At 43.6% G+C, this 24,405-nt stretch overlaps 1 protein-coding gene across 3 annotated transcripts in view; it reads right to left on the bottom strand.

Annotated features, from left to right (window-relative positions):
- The window catches only part of NOS3 (nitric oxide synthase 3), a 937,759-nt gene that overhangs the window by 285,129 nt on the left and 628,225 nt on the right, over positions 1–24,405 (bottom strand). For all 3 annotated transcript variants that reach the window (XM_069645958.1, XM_069645960.1, XM_069645959.1), the window contains 2 exons: positions 22,337–22,511; positions 18,965–19,097 (listed from right to left, as the gene is read on the bottom strand). In XM_069645958.1, coding sequence (XP_069502059.1) covers positions 18,965–19,097; positions 22,337–22,511 — 308 coding nt within the window. The remainder of the gene's footprint in view (positions 1–18,964; positions 19,098–22,336; positions 22,512–24,405) is intronic.

Here is a 24,405-nt window from a genome sequence, read left to right as displayed (position 1 = left end):
AAGGGAGATCCTACAGCGAATGGCGATAATGTGGCAGCATCCAGCATTTTCTTACGATGACTTGGAGAAGGTGCCAAGCGCCTTATGGACTACAGGCCCTTATGACGTAGGCCTATTGAAGGGGGTAGGAGAGGTTAAGATAAAACTGAAGCCAGGAGCGATTTTACCTCAAGCAAGACAGTACCCCATGTCTCAAGAGGCTGATGGGGGTATTTTTAAGACAGTTTCAGCACTGATGGAACAAGGTATCCTGGTGCCGTCAGAATCATCATGCAATACCACAGTGTACCCTGTGAAAAAAATCAAAGGGAGGGTTGTGGAGATATATAAAAGACATCAGACCGATTAACCAGATTGTAGAGGCAGAGTTTCCTTCAGGTCCTAATCCAGTGATTAAACTATGCAGTATCCCAGTAGAGGCGTGATATTTCACGATGGTTGATCTGAAAAATGTTTTTTTCTCAATCCCGTTTCACAAGGACTCACAAGAATTTCTTTTTGTTTTGCCAAATCCATCTGAAACATACTCGTTTGCCTCAAGGGTACTGTGAGTCCCCATAGATCTTTAACAGAGTCCTACAGATGAACCTAGGCAATATTGATTTGAAGAGCGCCGTGATACAGTATGTAAATAACATTTGGATTTGTAGAGCATGACAGAAAATGAGTGCAGGCAAGACTCGATTCAGTTATGACTATCCTAGCAGACAAGGGATACAATGTAGACAAAGAGAAGTTACAGTACTGTCAAGAAGAGGTGTTATACATAGGTTAGTTGATCTCACATGTGGGACAGAAAGATCTGAGGCGATCATGAAAACTGCAAAACCGCACACGGTAAAGCAGATGCAACAGTTTTTTGGACTATGTAATTTTGTTAGAGCATGGGTGTTTGACTGTAGGTCGTACACAAGACTCCTTTTGCAGGCTCTAAAGAAAGCACAGGTGAACAAGGAAAAAATAGAAACGACTGAGGAAACTGAGGGAGGATTTGAAGAGTTGAAGAAAGCAAATTGAACAGCTCCTGTTTAAGGAATTCCCAATTATGCTGAGGAGTTTTTCTTGTTTTCACACACAGATGGGAGAGTCAGGACACCAGCGCTTACACAAAGGACTACATTAGGGTATAAACCTCTGGCATATTACAGTGGGATTTTAGACCCTATTATGAAAGGACACTTGCGAACAGTCATTGGCAGCCGCCACATTCGCAACTGAGAACTCTACAAGTATTGTAATGGGTTTTTCTATGATGCTTTTCGTAGAGCATGCTTTATTTGCCATTTTAGAGAAACCCAAGGGTACATTTGCATCTCAGAGTGCCTCTGCATACAAAGTTATAATATCAAATCCAGTGATTGAAATAGTTAGATGTAAAATAGTGAACCCTGCCACATTTGTGGCAGAGGGCGAGCATGTGCATGATTGTGTGAATTCCACAGAGATTTATTACATACCACGTGTAAAAGAAAATGTGCTGTCAGAAGGGGAAATTCTCTTTATTGATGGTTCTTTGAAAATTGATCAAACAAGTGGAGAACGGCCTTCTGGCACAGCTGTAGTGAGGCATAGAGCAAATGCTGAATTTGAGGTTGTAGCATGTGTAAGACTACCATCTCACTTTTCAGCACAAGCGGCAGAATTGGTAGCGTTTATTGTTACCCTCGAAAATCATGCAGGGCAGGAAGTGACAGTGTATAGTGTCTCTGCCTCTGTGACGTCAACCGTACATGCAGGGTTAGCACATTGGAAAAGGAGAGGATACCTTAGAGCGGACAGCACTTCAGTGCAGCACACATCGTTATTGGACAGACTTATAAAGCACTAAAACTCCCAGTAGCCATAGCGACAGATAAATGTGCAGCAGGAATGAAGCCACAGATGCAGTAAATCAAAAGGGTTGCATATTCACCAGATTTTTTAAGTTTTGATTCTACAGATGTTAAAGAGGAAGTAGTCACGATTATGGTGGTAAACAAAGCATTTATCATTTACCGGAACACAATTAATGGAAATTCAAGGCAGTGCACTGCAGGAAGAGCACGAATTATGGAAGCGAAGAGGGTTTTCTTTATCCCCCACAGAAGCATTATAGCGACAGGACAGCACTGGAAAGCCAGTGATGCCAGTAGCATTGTTAAAGGTAGAGCTTGAACAGCTGCACTATCCTGTGCATGTAACTAGGGAAAGTCTTGCTGCAACAATTGCAGAAGGCAGGTTCATGCCAAATTTGTTAGAACACGTGTTTTATGTAGTAAACTGCATCGTATGTCAAAGGTTTACTGCTGGGCATACTCTACGAACAATTAGAGGAGCAATTCCTCGACCGAATGTTCCCTTTCAGCATTTACCTATCGATTATGTTGATATGCTGCAAGTATGTAATGTATACAGGTATCTGATAGTGGTGGTGTGTCCCTTCTACAGGTGGATGGAAGCTGATCCTTGTACACACCCTGATGCCACTTGTGCAGTGAAGTTGTTAGTATGTGAAGCCTTTCCAAGATGGGGAGTCTGTGAGGTGCTGAGATTCGATAATGGGCTACATTTTGTTAATGGAGTATTTGAACGAATAGGATTATTGTTGAGCATTAAGCACAAGTTTACTTCTGGTTATCACCTGCATTCGAACGGGATATGTGAGAGAGTCAGCAGCCTTCTTAAAGAGAGGATGACCAAGCTTAAGTTAACGTTGAAAAAGGGATGGCTATACTGCCAGCCCTTAGCTTCATATGCCCTAAGGAATCAGCCTGGTTCGGACCACCACCTCACACCCCATTAGCTAGTGACAGGGAGGCAAATGAGAATGCCTTTAACTCCTCCATCGAGGAGAGTCCCCAGAAAACAGCAGACATGTTATGAAATGAGTTACGTGCATATTTGGCGTGTATGACTGCTAGTAACTCTATCATTTCAGATCAACACAAGGAGCAGGTTGGTCGCTCTCAGAACACAGATGAAAACCATTCAGCAACCGAATCTTCAGAACCATTATTATCACTGATATTGCTGGTGACACAGTGCTGATTAGGAACTTTACTAGGAAATGGCATGAGCCACGATTCCTTGGCCCATATGTGGTGGAGGGTGTTACTCCTGAACAAGACCCGTTGTTGGCAACCGGTAACTCCTATATGCACTCCCAAGGGATACATCATCCCAGGTCACTTTAAACACGTAGAAGAGCCAAGTCCCAAGCAGGAGTTTCTCTCATACATTAACAATGTAATGTGTTCAGACAGTCTCAGTGTAACTGCAGCCCTGCTGTTACTGACATCCAACTTCAATTTTCATCAAAAAATCAACTCTCCACAACTGAGAGATCTAACAGTATTCATATATTTCTTGTGGATGAGAGAATGTCACTCTCAAAGTAATACCATCAGACTTAATCTGGTTTTCAGAATATAATGTTAGAAACAAACATGAAGGAAAATGGTCTGCAAACTCCAAAGTGAGAACATTACATATACAAAGTCGTGCTTGGTCAACAAATAAGAGTAATTGAGTTACAAAGTTCACACAATGTTATTTCAAAGCATCAAACAATAGATACAAAAACAATTGTGGTTATCCTAATAAACTCCATTGTAGATAACAATTGCCAACACGTTTCAGATTCTTCACAAATCCATCTTCAGGGCCTTGGAGTAAATAGTTGCTTATTCATCAAACAATAAATTCAATACTTGATTTGCCATCCACAAAATAATGCAGAGAAATAATGTCAGTTGAACGGTGACTGCATGTAATGTAACCTGTTGCATTAGCTATGTGAGATAAGGCACTAACCTCAAGTCCTTTTGTTCGTAATTCGAATTGTTGGGATCACACCCTGTGTATTTAAAGATAATAGTATCAACCTCCTTATCATCTCTTACTCTCACTGTATGTGATATAACCGGTAAAGGTACTAAAGGTTGTCTCCACTTACCCAGCTATTTCCTGGGCAGTGTTCACCGGGGTAGAGAAGAGTCGGTTGTCACGATCGATGCAGTGGTGACCGCTGTGTATTGCAGTGAGAATAATAAGTAAATTATCAGATTTGGTACTGTGTAATATACAGTCCAAAAAGTCTGCATTCTAAATGCAACATGAGAGGCAGCCGTAGATTGCCCCCTCCCATGTTTGTGCCACACTTGTAATGACCTAAAGGTCTTAACCGATGGATCCAAACGTCCATTACAGCCAAAAAGACACTAATATTCGTCATCCCGCCTGGCGGTTTTATGCCCGTGAGGATCGTCTCGCGGGGCACTAGCATAATACTTGTGTTAAGTTGATCAAATCCTGATCCCTTCCTGTGCTCACAAGCCTGTCTGCAGCAAAGTGTGAGGCAGCAACCGTCTCCATAGCATTCGCGATGGAGTCATGGCAACTATGCAGCAATCTTGGTGTGGGCCTGACTAGGTTGCTATGGGCAATCCCAGTGTTAATATCCTCATGAGAGGCAAGATGAGTCCTGTAAGAGACAGGGCTCGTAGTTTCCATGTCAATGAAGTTGTCGGTTCAGCATAGCCATGACTGTCAAAGCCATACCTTTTGAAGCGTGTTAAGTGTTCGGAGTCTCCACCAGATTATAACTTAAAACACCTTCTAGGTTGCACCGTTAGTTGTGGATAATGATAAGGAGGCGGGGGGGCAACAACGGCCGAATAGATCCGGCTGGGTGACCATTCCCACCCTTATGTCAAAAAAGAATACAAATGCCCTAAGGGCATTATGTTCCTAATTAAAATTCTTGTATGAAAACAGGAGATATCCCTAGTTATTGGCTTTCAAACGAGTAACATGTACACCACTAAAGGTGGGTCCATACTGTAAAGTGCATATGTATGTGTATACAGATCATCATAAAGCTGTCCTTTAGTGCCATAGTTTGTGTTAGTACCATATGTATCTATGTACAAATGCATCATAAAGCTGTCCTTTAGTGCCATAGTTTGTGTTGCCTCAGGTGTCTGTCTCTGCTTGTGTTCTGTCAGAGGTGCCACAGTATTCAAACCTGAAAGTGTCAGAGTATTACACTCAAACCTGAAGGTGTCAGAGTGTTACAGTTAAACCGTGAATCTGCCTCAGGGGCATAATAACCCCCTTACAATCTTCCACTGACACCCAGTGACTATGCATCTTATGGCCAAATGACAGACCTTAATTGTAGATTTAGGGCCTCATCACAAGTCTGGCAGTAATCCTTAAATGCAGCGGTAGTGCTATTACTGCCGCATTTAAGGGTCCGCCAGATCATGGCCTTGGCGGATTTCCCCCAAGCTTTGAAAATTGCCGATTTTCAGCGCTATTACCGCTGGCGGGAAATCCGCCGGCGGTAATAGCGTGAATTTTTCCCCATTGGGCCCAATGGGGAATGAGGAATTCCCGAATGGGCCCAATGGGGAATGGGCAATAACCCTTCCGCCAAACCTGTGATCCGGCGCTAATAGCGCCGGGGGTTTGGCGGTAGGGCTATTAGCGCCGGCGCTAATAGCGCCGGCGTTACCGCCCAACTCATGATGAGGCCCTTAGTGTCATAGGGCCTCATTACGACCCTGGTGGTACGGAGTGAACGGCGCTGTAAAAGGTGCCGGGCCGTTCACTCCGTACCGCTGCATTACGAGTTCCCCTCGCGGGACACGGTAAGCACGCCTGGGAAAACCAGACGTGCTTACCGGGTCCCGCGAGGGGAAGAGGGAGCAAACAACGGGCCATCTTTTTATTTGGCCCGTTGTTTGCTCCCTCTCCCATTCCCATTCAGCCCTAGCGGGGCTGAAATGGGAATGGGGAAGGACCGTGTCCGGGTCCTTGGAGGGAGGAATTACCGGGCCTTCCGAACTCGGAATGGCCCGGTAAGTCCTCATTCCGAGGACCCGGACCCCAACGCGATTTCGGCGACAGCCATGCCGCCAATAGCGGAATGGTTACCGCCGAACTCGTAATGAGGGCCATACTGTTTCATCTAAACTACAAGTCCCACGATCTATGTCATGTTACTTTTTCTGGTCTATAACAGGAAATATTTTGCTTTGGAAAATTGAGCAAACGGTTAAACACTTTACTCCTTAAGTCAGGCATAAGGGTCCCTATCAGAAGATAACCTGCTTGGAAAAATTAAGCTAAAGATAAATACACTTCGATTCTTAAGTCAGACAAAACTGTCTACATTCGATCTATACATCATAGTAGCATTTGCATTCTCACATTTCATGATGTAAATCCCCAGTTGAACAGGTCATGACTGATTACACAAAACACATCAGATCTGATTCGCAGTTCATGCCCCGAGGGTAGATCGAATCAAGGAGATCAATCCAGGGAACTTCCCTTTGCAGTCATTTTCTTTGCAGGTCCCCGCCCCTCCTGCCCAGTTTCGCTTGCTCTAAGATCACACTTTTGAGTTAGGCCACTTTTGAGTTAGGCCAGAAAGTGAATAGCCACAGGTGATTTGGATTTTTTTGTACGAATATTGGACTTCTGCTCGGTCCATAGTATTTTGGCTTTTCTCATTGTGATGCCAACATAATAGAAACCGCAGGGGCACTAAAGTGAATGAACCACATTTGTTGAATCGCATGTGCATGAGTGTTTAAGCCAAATGGCTTTGCCAGAGTGAGGATGTGTTATACTGATACCTGTTATGACGTTGCTGCAGTACTGGCAATTATGACAGGGCTGTGTCCATTTATGTTTAATATTGCCTGTTTGGACTGCTTGGGTGGTAGGTGTCTCGGCTTTAACCAAGCTGTTCTGTAGGGCCCTGCTATTGCGATAAGCAAAGGTGGGTGGTTGTCGAAATAATGGTTGTAATTGTGGGTCCATCTGTAGCGTGGGCCAATTCCTTTTGATTATATTCTTGATCTTATGGATCTGGATAGAGTGGGTTGTCACATAGACCAGAGCTTCCCCCGGTTTGGGCTTTAGGAGGGTCTCCTTTTCGATCTTCTCAGCAATGTCTGATATGAGGGTTGTGTTGTATCCTCTCTCATGAAACTTTTTTTGCTTCCTGTATTCCTCTGTCTCCGATATGTTACACCTATATCTGAGAAACTGACTCAGGGGAACACTGTTGATGGAGTGTTTGGGGTGAAAGCTTGTAGCAAGCAAGAGGCTATTCCTGTCCGTAGGCTTCGTGTAAAATCTAGTCACCAAGCTGTTGCCTTTGCTGTAGCCTTCTATGTCCATGAAATTGATGGCCGTTACCACTGATTTCAGTTGTGAACTTAATCCTAGGATGCATATCAGTCATCATCTTAAAGACGTTTTTGTCAGGGTCCGGCTTGACTGAATTCCACAGGAGCTGATGCTGGCCCCACAGACCCTCACCAGGAGTTCACCTCTCAACCCGTAAATATAAGCTGAGCTGAAAACCCCAAGAAAGGGAAAGGGGAATTTGGAGAAAATAACAATGGAGACACTGCAGCCCTGCAACTGTCTGGTAGGCTCTGGTATCTGTGGTAAACAAATACACCTGGTTACTTATATGATAAGAAAAACTTCTTTTCTAAAATTATTCTAAATAAACTCTAAACTCTTTACCTCTTAAACCTCAGTAAAAGACTTAGAGGCTAGTAATCTGTGTGGAATATCTTGTAAATAATATCTTGTGTTGTGCATATAGTTCAAGCCACTCAAGTTTCTTTAGAATCCTAAAGTGATGGCCTTTGCAAACACCTTTTTAGAACTAGATATTCTTCTTGCTTCAAAGTTCTTTTAACCTTATGTAGTTTTCAATGCTTTCATAAATTGCAGTCTTTCTCTGAAGTATTGAGTTCCATTTGCATAAATTACATTAAATAATATTCTTTAACTTCCTGGAATACTGCTTTCCTTCTGCGTGTGAATTGTTTCCTTATATACCCAAAGAACATATAGTTTCTTCCTTAATAAGCGTGTGCGATAAACACGTGAAATCAGAAGACGTGAAGAATTGTCCTCGCGTTTAAAATACACACGCGATTCTTTACCAAACCCGCGCGCGTGAAAAAATACGTAGACGCAATAAAAATAACATGCGCTGGTTAAAATGGACTCGCGCTCTATCGCTACTGAACTCACGTGGAGAAATGAAACGTATTTCACGTAAAACAGTTCACGCATTTAAAACAACTCGCGCTTCAGCAAAAATGGACTCGCGCTCTATTGCAAACCAACACGCGCTTTCTCATGAGACGTCTTTCACGTAAAAAATGTACACGCGCTGCAATTCACTTGTGCAATTCATTTGGGCACGCGCTCTATAGCAAAACAACACGCGCTTTCTCATGAAACGTCTTTCACGTTAAAAATGTACATGCGCTAAAATTTGCTCGCTCAATTCTTTTGGGCACGCGCTCTATCGCTCTGAATACCCGCGCACATTAAAAAAACACGTAAACGATGACTTGCGAGCTTGCGCACACATTAAACAGTCTTGAAGAACATTACACGCAGTTAATTAACTTTAAACTCCTACGCACTATCTTCAAGCTTGTTTTCCTTATAAAAACTTTAACTGTAAATGTCTCTTTTCTCAAATGATTTTGAAACTTGTTAACTCTAAGTTTTCTTATAAAAGAAAATGAAAGTTCACTGCGACAATCTTAAAATCTTTAAAAGAACGATCCCACCTGATGTCTTCTTGTTCAAACTGGATCAGCTAACGATATTCTTACTTCTTTGGTAGATTTTCTGAGCTCTGAAAAGGCCTTATTTAAGGAGCTTAACTAATGTACAACCAGCCACTGAATTTCTCTGGATGAAAGGCAGTTTAGAATTTTGCTCACCTCCCAAGAATCAAACCCATTGTCCTCTCCACCAATCAGGCAAACCAAACATATCATTGTTCCTTTAACCAATCAGATTAAGTTTCTTTCGCTCCATCTTGACTTGGGCAAGCACAATGTTAATTCTATGTACAAACTCTTCCTGTTACTAACCCAGCCAGTTCTGAAAGCACAACTAACCCAGCCAGCTCTGAAAGCACAATGTTAATCTTGTTACTCTTCCTATTACTAACCCAGCCAGTCCTGACAGTTTTGTAGCTCCTCTGCAGGTCCTGTCCAGATTCCGAAGACATCCTCGATGTACCGTACAAATACTGAGAGATGTTGCATCCATCTGGGGGAGATGAAAACATGCTAATTTTCCAAATAGAATATGTATGCATTGGCATACGTAGGCACCATAGTGGCTCCCATGCTTGTTCCGGAAAGCTGAAGAAAGTATCTATCTTGAAATTTAAAGAAGTTGTTCATCAGGACTAACTTGAGCAGAGTGAGTACAAATAGTCTGTCCCCTTGGCAATAACAACCATTCCACCGCTTCTAAACCTGCTTCATGCACTATATTGGTATAGAGCAAGGTCACATCCATTGTGAACAACATGTCCCTGCCATTGACAAATTCTGTTGCCTTGAGACTTCGCAAGAAGTGCATAGTATCCTTGATGTAAGTGTCTGTGTCTTGAATGAGTGGTTGCAGCACTCTGTCCAGGTATTTGGCAAGAGGTTCTAGTATGCTCTCCATATCTGCTATAATGGGACACCCTGGAGGCTCGTCTCTGGTGGCCTTTAGGCCCCCCCCCCTTTTGCACCTGAAATACTTTGACGAACATTCAAGTAACATAGTAATTTGTTGTTACTTGTACCATTTTAAGGATTAATTGTTACAAAGTTGTGCCCCCCACACCCCTATCTTGTCTTCAGAGGGTGTTACTCCCTCAGCAGTGAAAGTTCAAGGCAGATGAGTTTGGATTCACCTCAGCGATGTAAAGCTAGATACTGTTGAGACGTCGTACCCCGAACGATCGATCCAGAAGAAGAATTCTAATGTGTGCAGACTCGATCGATGACAAAGAAGGACAATAAGGCATAGACTTTATAAATGCAAGTTTGCATTTGGACTATGACTCTCCCCGGACACTGCTTATAGATATTATAGCAGGTAAGCAAACTATTTGCTTGAGTCTGGGGAATCTTTGAAAAAGGAACTTTAGAAAGGTGTTGACACATTCTAAATATGCCTAAACTGGATTTTGAGCTTGGATTCGACAATTTGAAGCATGTGCAGTTCCCCGATTCCTTTCTCACTGAATATTTGTTCGACTGGGTTTATGGTTCTCCCTGAAAGTAATGTGCATTGTATCGTGCTTGCTGTCTTTGTGTTTATTCTTCAAGTTTATCCTGCCCTTGTTAGAAGAGATGTGGACATCCACATGTTTTACAGGATCCTAAGAATGGCCCTGTAATAAGGAGGTTGCTTATAGCAATAGTAGAGGAGCTACTGCATGTACCAAATATACTAGAGTTTCCGGAGTAGTGTTTTGTCTTCCTTAATTTGAGTATAGCAAACATGAGGAACGCTGAAAATGGTACAGTTTTAGAGAATGAGCGCGCCCAACTAAGTCCAGAATGTTGCAAATGGTGCGGATTCATATGTTGGTATATGATATACGTACATGCCACCATGCTTTGTGTCTTTTCGTTTCTTCTGTTTAGCATTCCCTATTATATTAACGCTCATTTTAAGATAGGGACCACTATGATTCCTCGTACTACAAGTACTGTCTCGGTTTGTTTACTTCCACTAAGGTAGAAACTCCTGTGGTTCCTCCCTAAGAGAGAACTCTTCTTCATATACTTCATGATTACTATATGAGCACTGATTTAGTAATAGTGAGAAGTAAGAGCGATACAGAGGCATATAATTAAGGGATGAACACATATCTAGACACTACAGCACATTTGTGTAATAGCATATGGTATCAGCACTTGAGAAAGGTGGGAGAGAAAAGATCCAAGGAGAGTTGCTATTTCTGTGCCGTCATACCTTATGCCATGGATGCAACGCAAACTTTCATTGCCAGAGAAATTCCAGAGTACGAAGACTGATGTCTCGGTCATCTTGCAAGCATGCATGACAAGAGGCCACTTCCAAGCAAGTTGGGCCACTTTATGATGGAGATTGAAATGGTCATTTCTGTTCTAGGGTGATTATATCAAGACCACACAGATGGAAAAGGAAGCTGCGTGGAAAAGCAAGATGCTTGAATATCCTGATAGAGGACATGAAGAGGTAGTAGTTGCAGAGAGGAATAATCTGAATTTCCCTGATAAAACGGTAATAGCTGGATGGCCTGGATGTTGGGAACCAACACAAGTCTTAGTTTATGGACAAGTGAAATCCACGAAAGGATGGGAAGGAGGCCTGATGTCCTGAACAACTCATCTATTGAAATCAGAATATTTTCCAGAAGTACAAAGAGTGAATGATGCTTGTTTAAAGTCAACCACCCCAGACTGTTGACTTGGGTAGAAGACGAATCAGGCCTGATGATGGTAGTTGCATTGATAAATATGACATTGGGCCTCATTACGACCTCAGCGGTAACCATGCCGCTATTGGCGGCATGGCTGCCGCCGAAATCGCATCCGGGTCTGGGTTCCCAGAATGAGGAATTACCGGGCCATTCCGAGTTCGGAGGGCCCGGTAATTCCTCCCTCCAAGGACCCGGACCTTCCCCATTCCCATTTCAGCCCCCATATGGCTGAATAGGAATAGTAGAGGGAGCAAACAACGGGCCGATTACGAGTGTGCCGTTGGTTGCTCCCTCTTCACCTCGCGGGACCCGGTAAGCACGCCTGGTTTTACCAGGCGTGCTTACCATGTCCCACGGGGGGACCTCTTAATGTGGCGGAACGGGTTTAACGGGTCCGCCTCCTTTTGTGGCACCCGTTCACCCATTCCACCAGGGTCGTAATGAGGTCCATTATACTTCCAAAGAAAAGGAAATAATTATGTGCAGAGAAATAAAGGCTGTAAAACTACAGCTGATGTTATTAGGATAGGGAGCAGGGACAGCCGTCCTGATGGATCGATGTTGGGCTTGAGGGTCCAGAGCCTATATGAAGTTACCCAAAGACTGGGGAGGGACATGTTCCCTAGTGCTTATCCATGTTCCAGCATTAGTGATTCCTAAGAGTGACCTGAACATTGGAGAGTTTCCAAAGGCAGATGCCAATTTAAGAAGGAGAAGATCTTTTGAAGTTCTCAACAGGACAAGGATGGAGAATTACTTTTCAGCAAAATCAATAGAAGCCTTTGATGCTATTCCATATGAGCACTGGTTGTTCAGCCAGACTTCAGCAATATTTGCTACTATCTTTATGCCAGGGATCCAGACTACAGACAATGTAAAGTGGTTGCAAATCGCTCGCTTGGGGCTCCTGCAGACAAGGGATTCAACGCTATCAAGGAAGAATTGAGGGCCATAAGATTGCTGACCCTTCAGAACAAAAATGTCTTTGATATGATCACAACAATGGATGGAAGAGTTTGTGCCAAAATCGGGCCATCATGTTGCACGTTTATACCTTCTCACGATGACGAGAATGGGACCTTGACAGAGGCCATAACGTTGCTTACAAAACTACATGACAAGATGGAAGATGAGACAGAGGGCTTCATTACACGGTAGGTGGTAAGGGTTTACCGGTACCGGTAAGGGCACCGGTACTGGTAAACCCTTACCACCTTATTACGAGGTCCCTTTGCGGCACCCGACCTTAACGGCTTGTGTAGACCAGCCGTTAAAGTTGGGACCCGCAAAGGGACCTTGGTGCTAATTACAGTACCGCAATTTGCGGTACCGTAATTAGCTCCTTCCCCATTCCCATTATGCCCTATGGGGCAAAAATGGGAATGGGGAAGGGCCATGGAGGAAGGGGGAATTACCGCCCGCCAACCTTGGAATGGGGTGGTAATTCCCCTTTCCTCCATGGTGGTACTGGTATGGTACCGGTGGCAACCATGGTGCTATTAGCACCATGGTTTACCGCCTAACGTGTAATGAGGCCCAGAAGATATTGCAGATGACAGTTGGTTTGCATCAATCTTCTCATGGGTTCCACAATGGATGGCGAATATCTTTAGGTTTTTTGGACCGGTGATGGTGCTGTTTGGATTCTGTGTGATCAGGATAATAATCACACAGTGTAAGAAGACAAGGCAAGGCAAAGAAGCAGTTGGAATGAAGATCATGATCAATGTCGAATCAGGGTTTGGACCCAAGGAGCTGATGAATGAAGAAATCAGAAAATATATAGAGGCCAGCATTTTAGCACCTGAGGGTACAAAGTTCTTGCATCCAAGAAATCACAGGAAGTACGTACTGGAGTATTGATGAACATGTAAAATCAGCAGGCTCCCTGAAGGGAGTAGTGAAGATCTGGACTCCGAAGAAACACTTCGAGGATACCAAGATGTGTAGACTGATGGAGGAGTGGTCGATGAATCAACCATGGGGGGAGTGTAGAGGAGCAGCTGAATGCCTTTGCAGGAAGTCCTGCCCCCATTTTGCCTACATGTGGAAACCAGAAATTGCGACATGCACAACGCCAGTAATGGTACCTATTCCACGTAGAGATGACAATCTCTTAGAGGAGATCCCCGAAGAACTATGAAGATAAATGAAAGAAGATAGGTGACGTCACAAGAAGCGAGCGTGACACACTGAAAGGTTTGGCTGAAGAAGACTATGTATAGTCCTTATAGAATCTGTTGAGGAAATAAAGAATCGAGTAAGCTTTCATGTGCGGAATGAAGATCGCACATGTGAAGAGCACTGCACAAAAGGCAAGCCATTTTATAACTGCACAGATGCTGTAACGCAAGTAGACTAAGTAATCAAAAAGGCTGGCTATAAGTAGTGAGTAGACTGCAGGCAGTGCCGCCATTATATAGACGGTGTTATATAGAATCTGGATATTCAACGTCACAATTTTAGTAAGCTCAGACCCATGAAGAAAGGAGGATAGATAGCTATGCATGTGTCACAGCAAAGAAATAAGCTGAAGCTCCAAGGCAGACCAAGAGAGGCGTCTGGCCTGGTGTCAAAGGATGAAGCAGCCAAAACTGGTATCCGTCCTTGAAGAACAGTGAATGTGAGACACTGAAGCATCCCTTGTTAAGTTGCAAAGAGAGAACACCACGAGTGTCAAGTTTCTTTATTTCAGACAATTAAATGCTATAATACACCTCTGAAAAGCACTGTATTGGTGTATTCCTCAGTAAAGTGCTCTGTTTCTTCTCAAAGCCAGGTATGGGCTCAATAAATAACATAATAATAATAATAATAATAATAATAATAATAATAATAATAATAATAATAATAATAATAATAATAATAATAAATGTGCCCTCTGATTCTTTCTCCTCCTCACCACAACGTTTGGCTTTCAACAATACTCTGTTTTATGAATCGTACTTGAAAAGTACACACATCATAATTAAAGTACTCCTTATAGAAATATGTTAAAGAGAAAAAAAGTTGTTCCCAACATGAAGACTACAAATACCAGAATGCAATTCCACAAAATTATAAAAAAATGACTTGTATGCTGTCTTTCAAGACTTACTCATAACAAAAGATAATGTGAATTTGTAACCTTTTGTATCGTTTGACAAAGGCATGCTTTATGTGATGCGAGTGAAATGTGACATTCTCCTAAAAAAACATGTTTAACACCGCTAATGCGGACATATGAATCCTGTCGAGATAGTTAGTACACACCTCTTTTTTGTCAGCATATTTTTATGGTCTTCAAAGAAGACAGATTTGGGCAGTAATTCGTTTTTCTGTATGTGCTTTCAGAATAAAATGCCCCTTTTCAAAAACAAAGGTTCTTAAATTGACTTTTACTTTAAACAAAGAGCATGATAATACCTAACTGTAAGGCCCCAAGTGTCTGATGGGCTGCTGGGGAGGTGGGTGGGAGGTATTTGTCTATAAAAGCGCGTGACAGGGTTTGGGAGCTGACAGCACAGCCTCTCTAAAAGAGACACAGTGCAGGAAGCAGCCCAGCCCTCGTTACTCCTTATACTCACGGCAGCAGGCAGCTGTGGGGCCCCCAAGAGCATAGGGCCTGGGCGATGGTACAGACTGCCCATTACTCAGGCAGGCTCTGCCCTTGCACCGTTCATAACACCAATACATAAATATACTACATAAATATACATGCCATTCTGACAAGCAAATAGGTTGTCATGAGTGGCACAGCACAGGCATATGTTTTTGAGAGGGGCCATTTTATGAATGTATGGTTGGATTAACCAACCCTGGTTATTCTGTGGGGCTATGTTGCTTTTTTCCTCAGACAATCTATTTTCTGGCTATTACATTATAAACCTCCGTTTATCAAATGAAATGTACACAGGGCAGTGACTGTAGCTACCGTTCTGCGGTCTAGCTCATTGGACAGGGCACAGGGCATGCTTTCTACAGAATAGACATTGGTTGATCAGTTTACTCATGCAGAAGACTGCGATGTTTTGGAAACCCAGCTATCATGATCTCTAGAAGATCGTGTATTCATTGAGCAGCGGGGGAACCTATCGAAAACTACTGGTAGACAAACGTGATTCCGCAGCCATTCCAAACAAGAGGAAGAGGAAGGCAGCATGTCTTCTGCTGATAAGAACTTCAAGAATTGAGCCCTGACCTTGTCGGTGCTGCTTTACGCTTTTACTTTGCATCACCAATTGGGATGGTTGACATTTGTGAAAGGTGTTAGAATAGCTTAAAGGTCAAGTATAGGGCACATTACCTTTCCCTTCTGGGATATTGGTTCATGTCTGGTCCATTGCTTTAAAGATCAATCCATACTGTCTCAGTTTTATAATCTGCTGGCCTTGAGCATCTTCTATTTATGCGCTGGCCTGACCTCCTGTTATCACTCTGCCTTCCTTCCTGCCCTATAATACTCCATGGAGTGGTTGCACACAACTTGGCATTCATGATAGCTCTGCACTGTAGAAAGCCAAAGTACAATGAAATCATTCTAATACTTTCATAAATGTAACAGGCTATAGAAGGGAAATGAGTGGTCTGATTGCACACCATACTGATAGTAAATAGTTACCATGCTAAAAATAAACAGTCACGGTTGGCATACATGTATAGAGGGCCACTCCGAGGATTTGCAAGGCCTTGTGTTGCAAAAGACCTTCTAGGCTACCTCATTTGCATTTGTAATGAGATCACATCACACAAAAAAGACACACAAAAAGAAAGACATAATGAGTCTCCGAGACTCAGGGGAGGCGTCTTGCAATTTACGTTACAAGAAGCTGTGTTCAGTAAGCCTAGAGACAGACAAACGTTGTGATGCGAATGGCCAATCACTGTTACTGTTTATATCTCGAGTGAGGCCTTTTGGGAATATCCTGCAGTGTGCATTAATTGTTTTCAGGAACTTCTAATGTTGGCAGATAAGGAGCAGTGAGAAAATGATTTGCCCAGGATCACAGTTTACTTACGTGGTAAAGGTGAATTTGAAACCAGTCTGCAACTTAGGCACTTGACAACCTCTCTTCCTAGGTCTATTTGGTACAAACGTGCGTTAAGGTTGGGCTTCCAAGGATGTTCCGATTGATATTGATGTTTTGAAAGGCACATGCATTGTACAATAAGCCAACCTAACAAATACATACATACTAAAAGAAATATGTTAAGCATAATGACTTCTGCCCAAAACATTGTGACACTGTGAGCATCAGCAATAGGAGGGGCTGATTGGGAGCAGGGCGACAGTGGGTGGGGCCGGCACATGTCAGCCAGATTCGTTTGAGCCCTGGGACTTTTTACTCCCACCCCCCTTTTTTATTTTTTACAAATGAAGCCAGGGTTTATTAAAGGAGTGCAGCATGAGGAAACCTTGGTTACCCCTAATGCTTTCTACACTCTGAAAAATGTCAGATGCATTATGCCTTTAATGCCTCACAACGCCCACGGAGTAGCGCCACATCCCTGGTGAAAAAATATATCTAGTTGTATATTTATTATTGATCAAGACAATGTCGGACTATATGGAGCAATTTTGGGTCATGATCTGTAGGACCTGGCATTTGCGAGGGGTACAGAACCTCCAGGATGTTGTGGCACCAGAGAGCTCGGGCCTTTGGCCCAGAGTAAGCACTGAACTCTAGTCTTCCATAAGGTCTGACCTTCCCCAGAGTAAGCACTGAACTCTCGTCTTCCATGAGGTCGGACCTTCCTCAGAGTAAGCATTGAGCTCGACTACACCTGAGGTTTTCAGGGTGATAGAATATCACAGTTTTGGAACCATACCACTTCGTGCTTGTCTGACAATATTACATTGAATGATGTTATAATACAAAGAAGTCTGCAATATCTATATAAAACTTAACCTGGTCACACTTTTCCGTCTAACCAATGACAGCGTGCACTATCTGTATAAAGACCTGTAAACAATGTTTGTAATGCAATCTGGTTGTGACATCATCATCAACATGTAGCAAGAAAACAATATCACATCCAACCTAAGCATCATTTACAGGGGTGTTGTCAAGTCACAGTACTGCTTCCTGGGCGAGCACACAGTAGAATTCCAAGTGCCACTAAAACGTTCAATACCCTTTGTGCCCATCTTTCCAGACTACTTGCTTCTGAACTGTCAGCAAACATTAACAAACATGACTTGATACGGAGACATTTATGGCAGTATGTTTGTGTGCAGTGCTGGAGTCAAACACTTCAGAGTAAGAATGTATCTGCAGGTTATTGCTTATTTTGAAGCACGAAACATTTTTAGATGCCTTTTTATCAAACTGCTCAAACTATTTTTCTACAATTCATTGAAAGCTTTATATTAGTTCCTTCTTAATCTAAACGATTGATTACATGTGTTAGCAATTGGAAGACCTTTTACATTAGATTAAGCAAGAGACCAGCTATTAATAAAAATGCGTTTGTGGCCATCCATTATAAGCAATAATAAACTCGTACTACATGTAAAAAGGATATTGCAAGTCACCTTGGAGTTATAAAGGAACTCTGCCTTTGGTCTCCTATTTGGACATGGAACTCCTCTGTGACTAGTAAAGTGCTGTAGGGGGTACTGTATCCCATACATTGCAAGGTGCATCGAAGTTCTATGACCTTATAAAGGAATGCTACCTTCATGCTATTTCCTCGATTTGCTCCCATAATCCCTCAGTGCCGGCCAATATCCTTATAGCCGTGGTAGGGGGTACTTTATACAACATGTAATTCATTTAAGTTGCAATAGCGCCTGTAATAATTGTCTCATTGCACGAAACACCAGGAATAAGAAAACAAAATCGCTACTCTTATTATGGTTGAGTTGTGACATCACAATGCGTGCTGCCAAAGTCCACTAAGTATGAAAGGCTGCTCGCTTAGAATAATTATAATTGCTCTAAAAGGCTTAAAGCTGTGTCTACCTTCAATATATCTTTATTTTAAGATACATTTTGTGCGTCAATTCACATTGGGCCCATGCAACAGAATAATCCTCCTGATCCTGAGGACACCGTTTGTAACACATAGGAAGTCTCACATAGAATCGGATTTGTATAAATAGCAGGGAATCAGAAAAAAGAAATCTCCCCGTGGTTGGGCTTCACAAACTGGCCAAAGAAATGCGGGTGCACTGCCTGTCTAAAAGAGGGAGACTTGATCTGGTCACTGCACCATAACACCCGCCAAGTACCATACTCCCTTTCACAGTAGCGAGCAAGCAAGCGTAACCTGCAGTATACACCTTTAGGCCTTGGCGATCAGCTGGCAAATGACATCCCACAGTACAGGTTTCTGGATGCATATGAAAGGTGGGCTAGACACGCCAATGTGAGTCTGGCTCATCAATGGAAAGGTCAGCTGCAGTGTTAGCCATGTCCCAATGAAACCTGTACCCAAGCACTACTGGCCACTCGAGGAATTGGGAGAAAAACATGATAGAACAGTCCAATCTTCTGGAGATCCTTTGAAAATACCGGATGACTTCTCTTGAATGGAATTGGACTCTCAAACGATTTCGCAGTGCCACCTAAGACTCTCTGAGCGAGCTTTCAGACCCAGTAAGTAAGGACGTGTATAGAGTATATAGGATTGAGCCCGCCTCTTCCTTAATGCACACTAGAGGTGCCCATCGGAAAAGATTGTTCTTATTACCTGTGATGAGGTCTGGGCCACTGTTTTGAGTGGACAGTCGGTGCCTGTGCCTTTTCCAGCTGCTCTTGGCGGTGAAATAGTCCTTCCCATCGATCTGAACGTCTTCCCCAATACAGAACGTGTCACAGGCGGCCTGAAAGAGGGGCAAAACATAACAGAAAGGGATTGGAGGACGGTATGAATACACAGCAGGAAAGCACTTACTGAATATTAACAGTGCAGGTTGGGGGCTTGGTCTTTGAATTCCAAACAGTGAGCAAGACGTTGAGCTTCGGTTCTGACTCTGGATTCTGTGCAAGAGAGTTACAGACAGAGTGCCTCTTTGGCGGCCATCTTGTTGAACTAAGATTCTATTGGCTAAAATAAAATGTCCTTGTATTCAATCGATGGGGACATCTCTCCCTAAAATATACTGAGGCATGTAAAGTACTGGTTATTTAATAAGCACAAACACTGCCATTACACAATTAATAAACACATTACTCTTATGAAAACATGTACAATTAATGTATAACAATTACAAAATGTGTTGAAAATGAATGAGGTAAAAATCTCTCAAGTCTTCAGCCCTGACAGATCAGAAATACGCATGGACATTATATTTGCACGTCCGGTATTTAAGCGGACAATACACTTATATAACGCATGGGAGGGAAGAGAGCTAATGCTGTTCTGTCATACCTTGCTCTCACAGCCCGGCCCCCAAATAAACACTGCCCAAATTCTGAAGAACTTTTTTGAGAGAAATTGTCCAGAAGGTTGTTTTCACACAGACCAATTATGATTGAGCGAGTGGATATTACTAACGTCATGTTTTACCTCAACTGTTTATTTGTATTGGTTGCAGGCCGATTTGAATTCCCAGATACTGCTATACCTCTATTTAGATGGGGTAATAGATTTGGATTTAATTTGGGTATTTATAAAAAAAAAAAAACAAGAATAACTTTGTGCAAAACTAGGCAGATGGACTCTGCCCAACATGGCCATTCACTGTTGGGCAACATTCGGTAAGCAATTAAGCCTATGCATTAACCCTTGGTACCACGGCCACCTTCATATAGAGAGTGAATGGGATGCGTTTGCCATGACCATGCTGACTGGAGTCCACATTGACGGTATGAGTGCCCTTCGTATATCTATGCGCTAAAATGTGTATGTATATATATATATATATATATAATTTGGAAGCGTTTGTGGCAACAATAGGTCCTGTGCTCCCCACCAAAGTTCCAGGGACCTCGGTGCAAACGTTTCCTCCTGGCACACAGCCCCAGATGGGGGCTAGCTAGTCTTTTGGATGTAGCTCCTGAGATTCTATCCGGGGCCACAACCAAAAGATCAGGGGCTATAGCCCACTTAGCCACCCCCTAGCAACGCCTCTGGGTGGCACCCACATAGCTCCAGTCTACACCTACTAAACAAAGTGTAAAGCTAGAGAGCCCTGTCATGGGCGAAGGATCAACAGACTAATCAGGACTCGCAAGTGGGGTACACAGATATTGTGTAACACAAATGCGCCCAAAGTTTGGATTGAACTGGGTAAGGGGATAAGGGGCTTTCAAAGAAATCAAAAGAGGGAAGTTTCACCTTGCTAAAGGATTAAGTCCACCATTTATTTCGCCTTCACTTCCACATTGCAGCGCCTCCTGGAGGTCATGAGGTTTCAACTGTTCTCTGCACATCTCTTGGCTAGATGACTAGTCCTCTCTATTCTCCTATTGGTCAGGTTGTTGGGAACTTTGGGTGGCCCTTCCACCTGCCAGGCTCGAGTACCTGGGCTTGCATCAGATGCTGCCACATCTGGGTTAGGACACGCTAGCTATTACACGGCCCACGAAACTTCCTTTTTGAGCACCAGTGCACTGATCTATGACTGTGCCACAGTCGCTGCCAGTGCTGAATGGTCAGCAGCTTCTTTTGTCTGTAGACACCTGCTCCTTCCTTCCCCATGGTCGGGCCCCTTCACTTCCCTTATGAATTCCTTTTCTGTTTTCCCAGCTCCTTCTTTCCCAAGGCCACTGACAGCTCAGACTCCCTGGCTATTTTCAGTATATCTCATTCTCCCTTTCGCTTCTTTTATAGCAATCGATTTCCTCATGGGTACCTCTGACTTTCCCCCGTCTGTACTGCTCCTCCTTCTCTGCCTCACCTTGCTCTGCTCTTGTGTTCACTCTCCCTTCTCCCTCCCAATCCTTCCTTCTAAAGCCTCTCTATTTTCCAGTTGTCAAACTCTGTGTCTCTCCAGTCTGCGTCTCTCTCCAGTTCTTTAGCTCCACTCGCCCCCTTTCCATATTGTCCTTCCTCCCTCCTCTCTCTGCTCCTTTACCCCTGACTTCACCTCCCTGCTGCTCTCTTCAGCTCTCTCTGCTCGCCCTTCCATCTCACTCTACTTGATACCTGCACTCTGCCTTCGACCTCCCACACCAGATTGGGACTGTCTTCCTCTTGTATAGGCAGGCGCACTCCCTAATAACCGTACTCCATTGTGGGATGAAGTCGTTGAAAACGGGACTTGACTGTTTCAGTTTTTAAATTTTCCTTCCAAGGGTTTTCGCTTTGATCCATGTCCATAGACACAGTTCATTAGAATGAATCTTTGAGAGGTTTGTTTGCATTTTGAACTCCTCACATTTCTCCAATGTCCATAACTGCTCATCTCCTTGGTGATGGCTGGTCAGTTGATCTGGTGTTTCTATTGTCCTCTGGGTGGCTTTCTTGCAAGTTTGCCTCCTTTCAAAGGATGGTATCTGGCTTTTTTCGCCCTCCAAACCAATGTTGGGAATCTGCAGTTTGGACAAGGCGGGAACGCTGCAGTTGTCATTTCCTTTGCAGGTCCCGCTGTTCCAGATTGCTTTCCTTGAAAGTGTTGTAGATAGAAATTGGCGGTTGACACAGTGCTTCCCATGCTGCTTTGCCACATTCCAGACTCCTGTTCCTGACAGCAATACTGTCAAATATTAGTTTTTGCAGTGTTTGAGGATGCCATGATTTGCCTACACGAGTCTCTTGTAAGCAGGACCGGGGACACCACATATAAAAAAAGGTTTTGGATAGTGCGAAGGACACCAGAGGTTAAAGGTGGAGATGGGAGCCTGTGCTCCCTCCCTTTACTGCTTCAGGGCTCTACATCACATTATGGGAGGTGGCATCAAGCCACAATACTTCCCCAATCTCCTCTTCTCCTCTTCTAACCCAAAATACGGGATATTGCAAAGGAAAGTGAGCTGTGAATGTAGGTAAAAGCTAAGTTCCAAGACCTGCGGCAAGAATTCACTGTGCAGCGGAGGATCAGCATGCATCCTTCACAATCCCGCCTCATATGAGACTTCACCACAGGTGGGTGGAACCAGGATGATTTGAAGCACTTACCTTGAAGACCTCCAAAGCCCAGATACGGAAGGATTCCTCTTGACCACACAGTTCGTCTCCCTCCCCCATCTGCAGGATGCGCTCCCCACCCAGCTCCTCCAGACGCGTGTCTACAGCATGACCAAAGGCGCAGAAGTGAGGATAGGCTCGGGATCCGAGGCCAAATACAGAGAATCTGTCAGAACAAGGAGATGAGTCAGAATAGGCCCTGCATCACCGTAAACAGAGTAAAGAAAGGGTCAGAATTCGAATTGTGAGAACCTGAAAGAGGGAGGGCAACAAACAGAAGCATAGTTATCATGTCTTAGCAGACTCCCACACTAGAGAAGGCATTATGAGCTATGGACAGGATGCCAGAAGTACGTGCTATTCATCAACATCATTTTTTAGTTTTTGAACTGTGTGGGATCATAAGGAATTATCAGGGGTTGCAATTACAGATGATGTAATGTATACCCAAGTTTGTACTACAACCAGGTTTCCTCCCATCTTGACTCCAACTCTTTTTCCCCCTCTCCAATCTGGTTTTTGCCCCATCACTCAACAGAAACAGCCTTGCTAATTGTTTCCAATCCTCTTCTTTCTGCCCACAATTCCAAACTTTCTTCAGTACTCATTAGTCTTACTATGTTAGCTGCTTTCGATATAGTGGATCACCCTCCTCTACTTTCCACTCTTTAGTCATTTGGGCTTTCTCGCTCTGTCCTGTGCTAGTTTTCTTCCACTGCTTTTCAGTCTCTTGGTCTGGCAAAACATCCTCCTTCTATCCCCTCCCTCATGGAGTGCTCCAACGCTCTGTCCTAAGCACCCTATTATTTCCCCTCTACACAATCCCTCTTTCCTCTCATTTCTCATTTTGGGTTGTCCTCTCACTGTTTTGCGGATGACTCCCAAATCATTGCTTCCGTTTCTTCATTTTTTTGATTTTCTACACTCGAACATTTCAGCCTGTCTTCTAGCCATCCAATCTTGGATGAATGCTCATTTACTTTCTTTAAATGCCTCCAAATGGTGCAATTCATTTGTTCTCATGTCCTGTTGTTCCACCTCCTCTTCCTCCTCCTGGTATATCCTTCCCTCCTTCCTTCCTATCTTTTGGTCACTGTGCTCGTGGCCTAGGGGTTACTTTAGATCCTGCCCTTTCCTTTGCGCCTCCTATTGCCACTATTGCTAAATCGTGCTGTTTTCATCTCTTCAACATTCACAGGGCTCAGCCTTTTATTTCCTTCCATGAGACTAAGCTTCTTGTTTCAGCTCTTGTAGTTTCTCGCCTGGACTACTGCTCTGCTTATTGGTCGTCCTCCCTACCGTCTTGCTCCCCCAAGATCACTAAACCCCTCTTTGACATGCTGGATGCGCTCTGCATAGCTTACATAAACTAGGCCAACGATACCCAAGTCCTCCTGCATCTCACTGGTGACTATGACAAAGATGCAGAAGCCCTATTGCAGATATATGCCACCATACAAACCTGGGTGGCAATCAATGGTCTTTGCCTCAACAGGGACAAAACCGAGATTATCATTTTAGGCCCCAAGGAAAACATCTCCAAACTCAACCAAAATTACTCCCAATTCACCATCGACAGCACGAACATACCAGTCTCTACCTCTGTAAAGACTCTTGGAGTCTAGCTAGATGCTACACTCTCAATGACAAGACAGGTCAGCGCCATAGCCTCTGCCTCAGCCCTCCAAACTGATCTATGCTTTAAAACCCTTTCTTACCACTCAGAACTGCCTTTCCATTGCAAGAGCCACCATAGGAGGAAGACTTGACAATTGCAATGCCCTTCTTGCAGGCACCTCCACAAAAACCATCAATAAGCTACAAATAGTCCAAAACAATGCACTCTGTGCCGCCCTACATATCCCTAAACATGAATATATATCTCAGGGCAGACAAGACGCCCACTAGCTCACAGTTAAAGAAAGGATCAACTTCAAAATCCTCACACACAAATGCATAAATCTCTCCGTTCCTTCCTACCTATCAGAAACCATAACCAAGAACACCTCTGCCTCCCCTAAAAGAAGCCATCACGCCAACCGACTCTGCGTACCCACCAT

Source organism: Ambystoma mexicanum, chromosome 2p, assembly GCF_040938575.1.
Source record: "Ambystoma mexicanum isolate Mex_15411 chromosome 2p, UKY_AmexF1_1, whole genome shotgun sequence".
In the NCBI taxonomy this organism is placed as follows: Eukaryota; Metazoa; Chordata; class Amphibia; order Caudata; family Ambystomatidae; genus Ambystoma; species Ambystoma mexicanum.
Note: the sequence above shows the minus strand (reverse complement) of the source record. Positions and strands in the feature narration are given on the sequence as shown.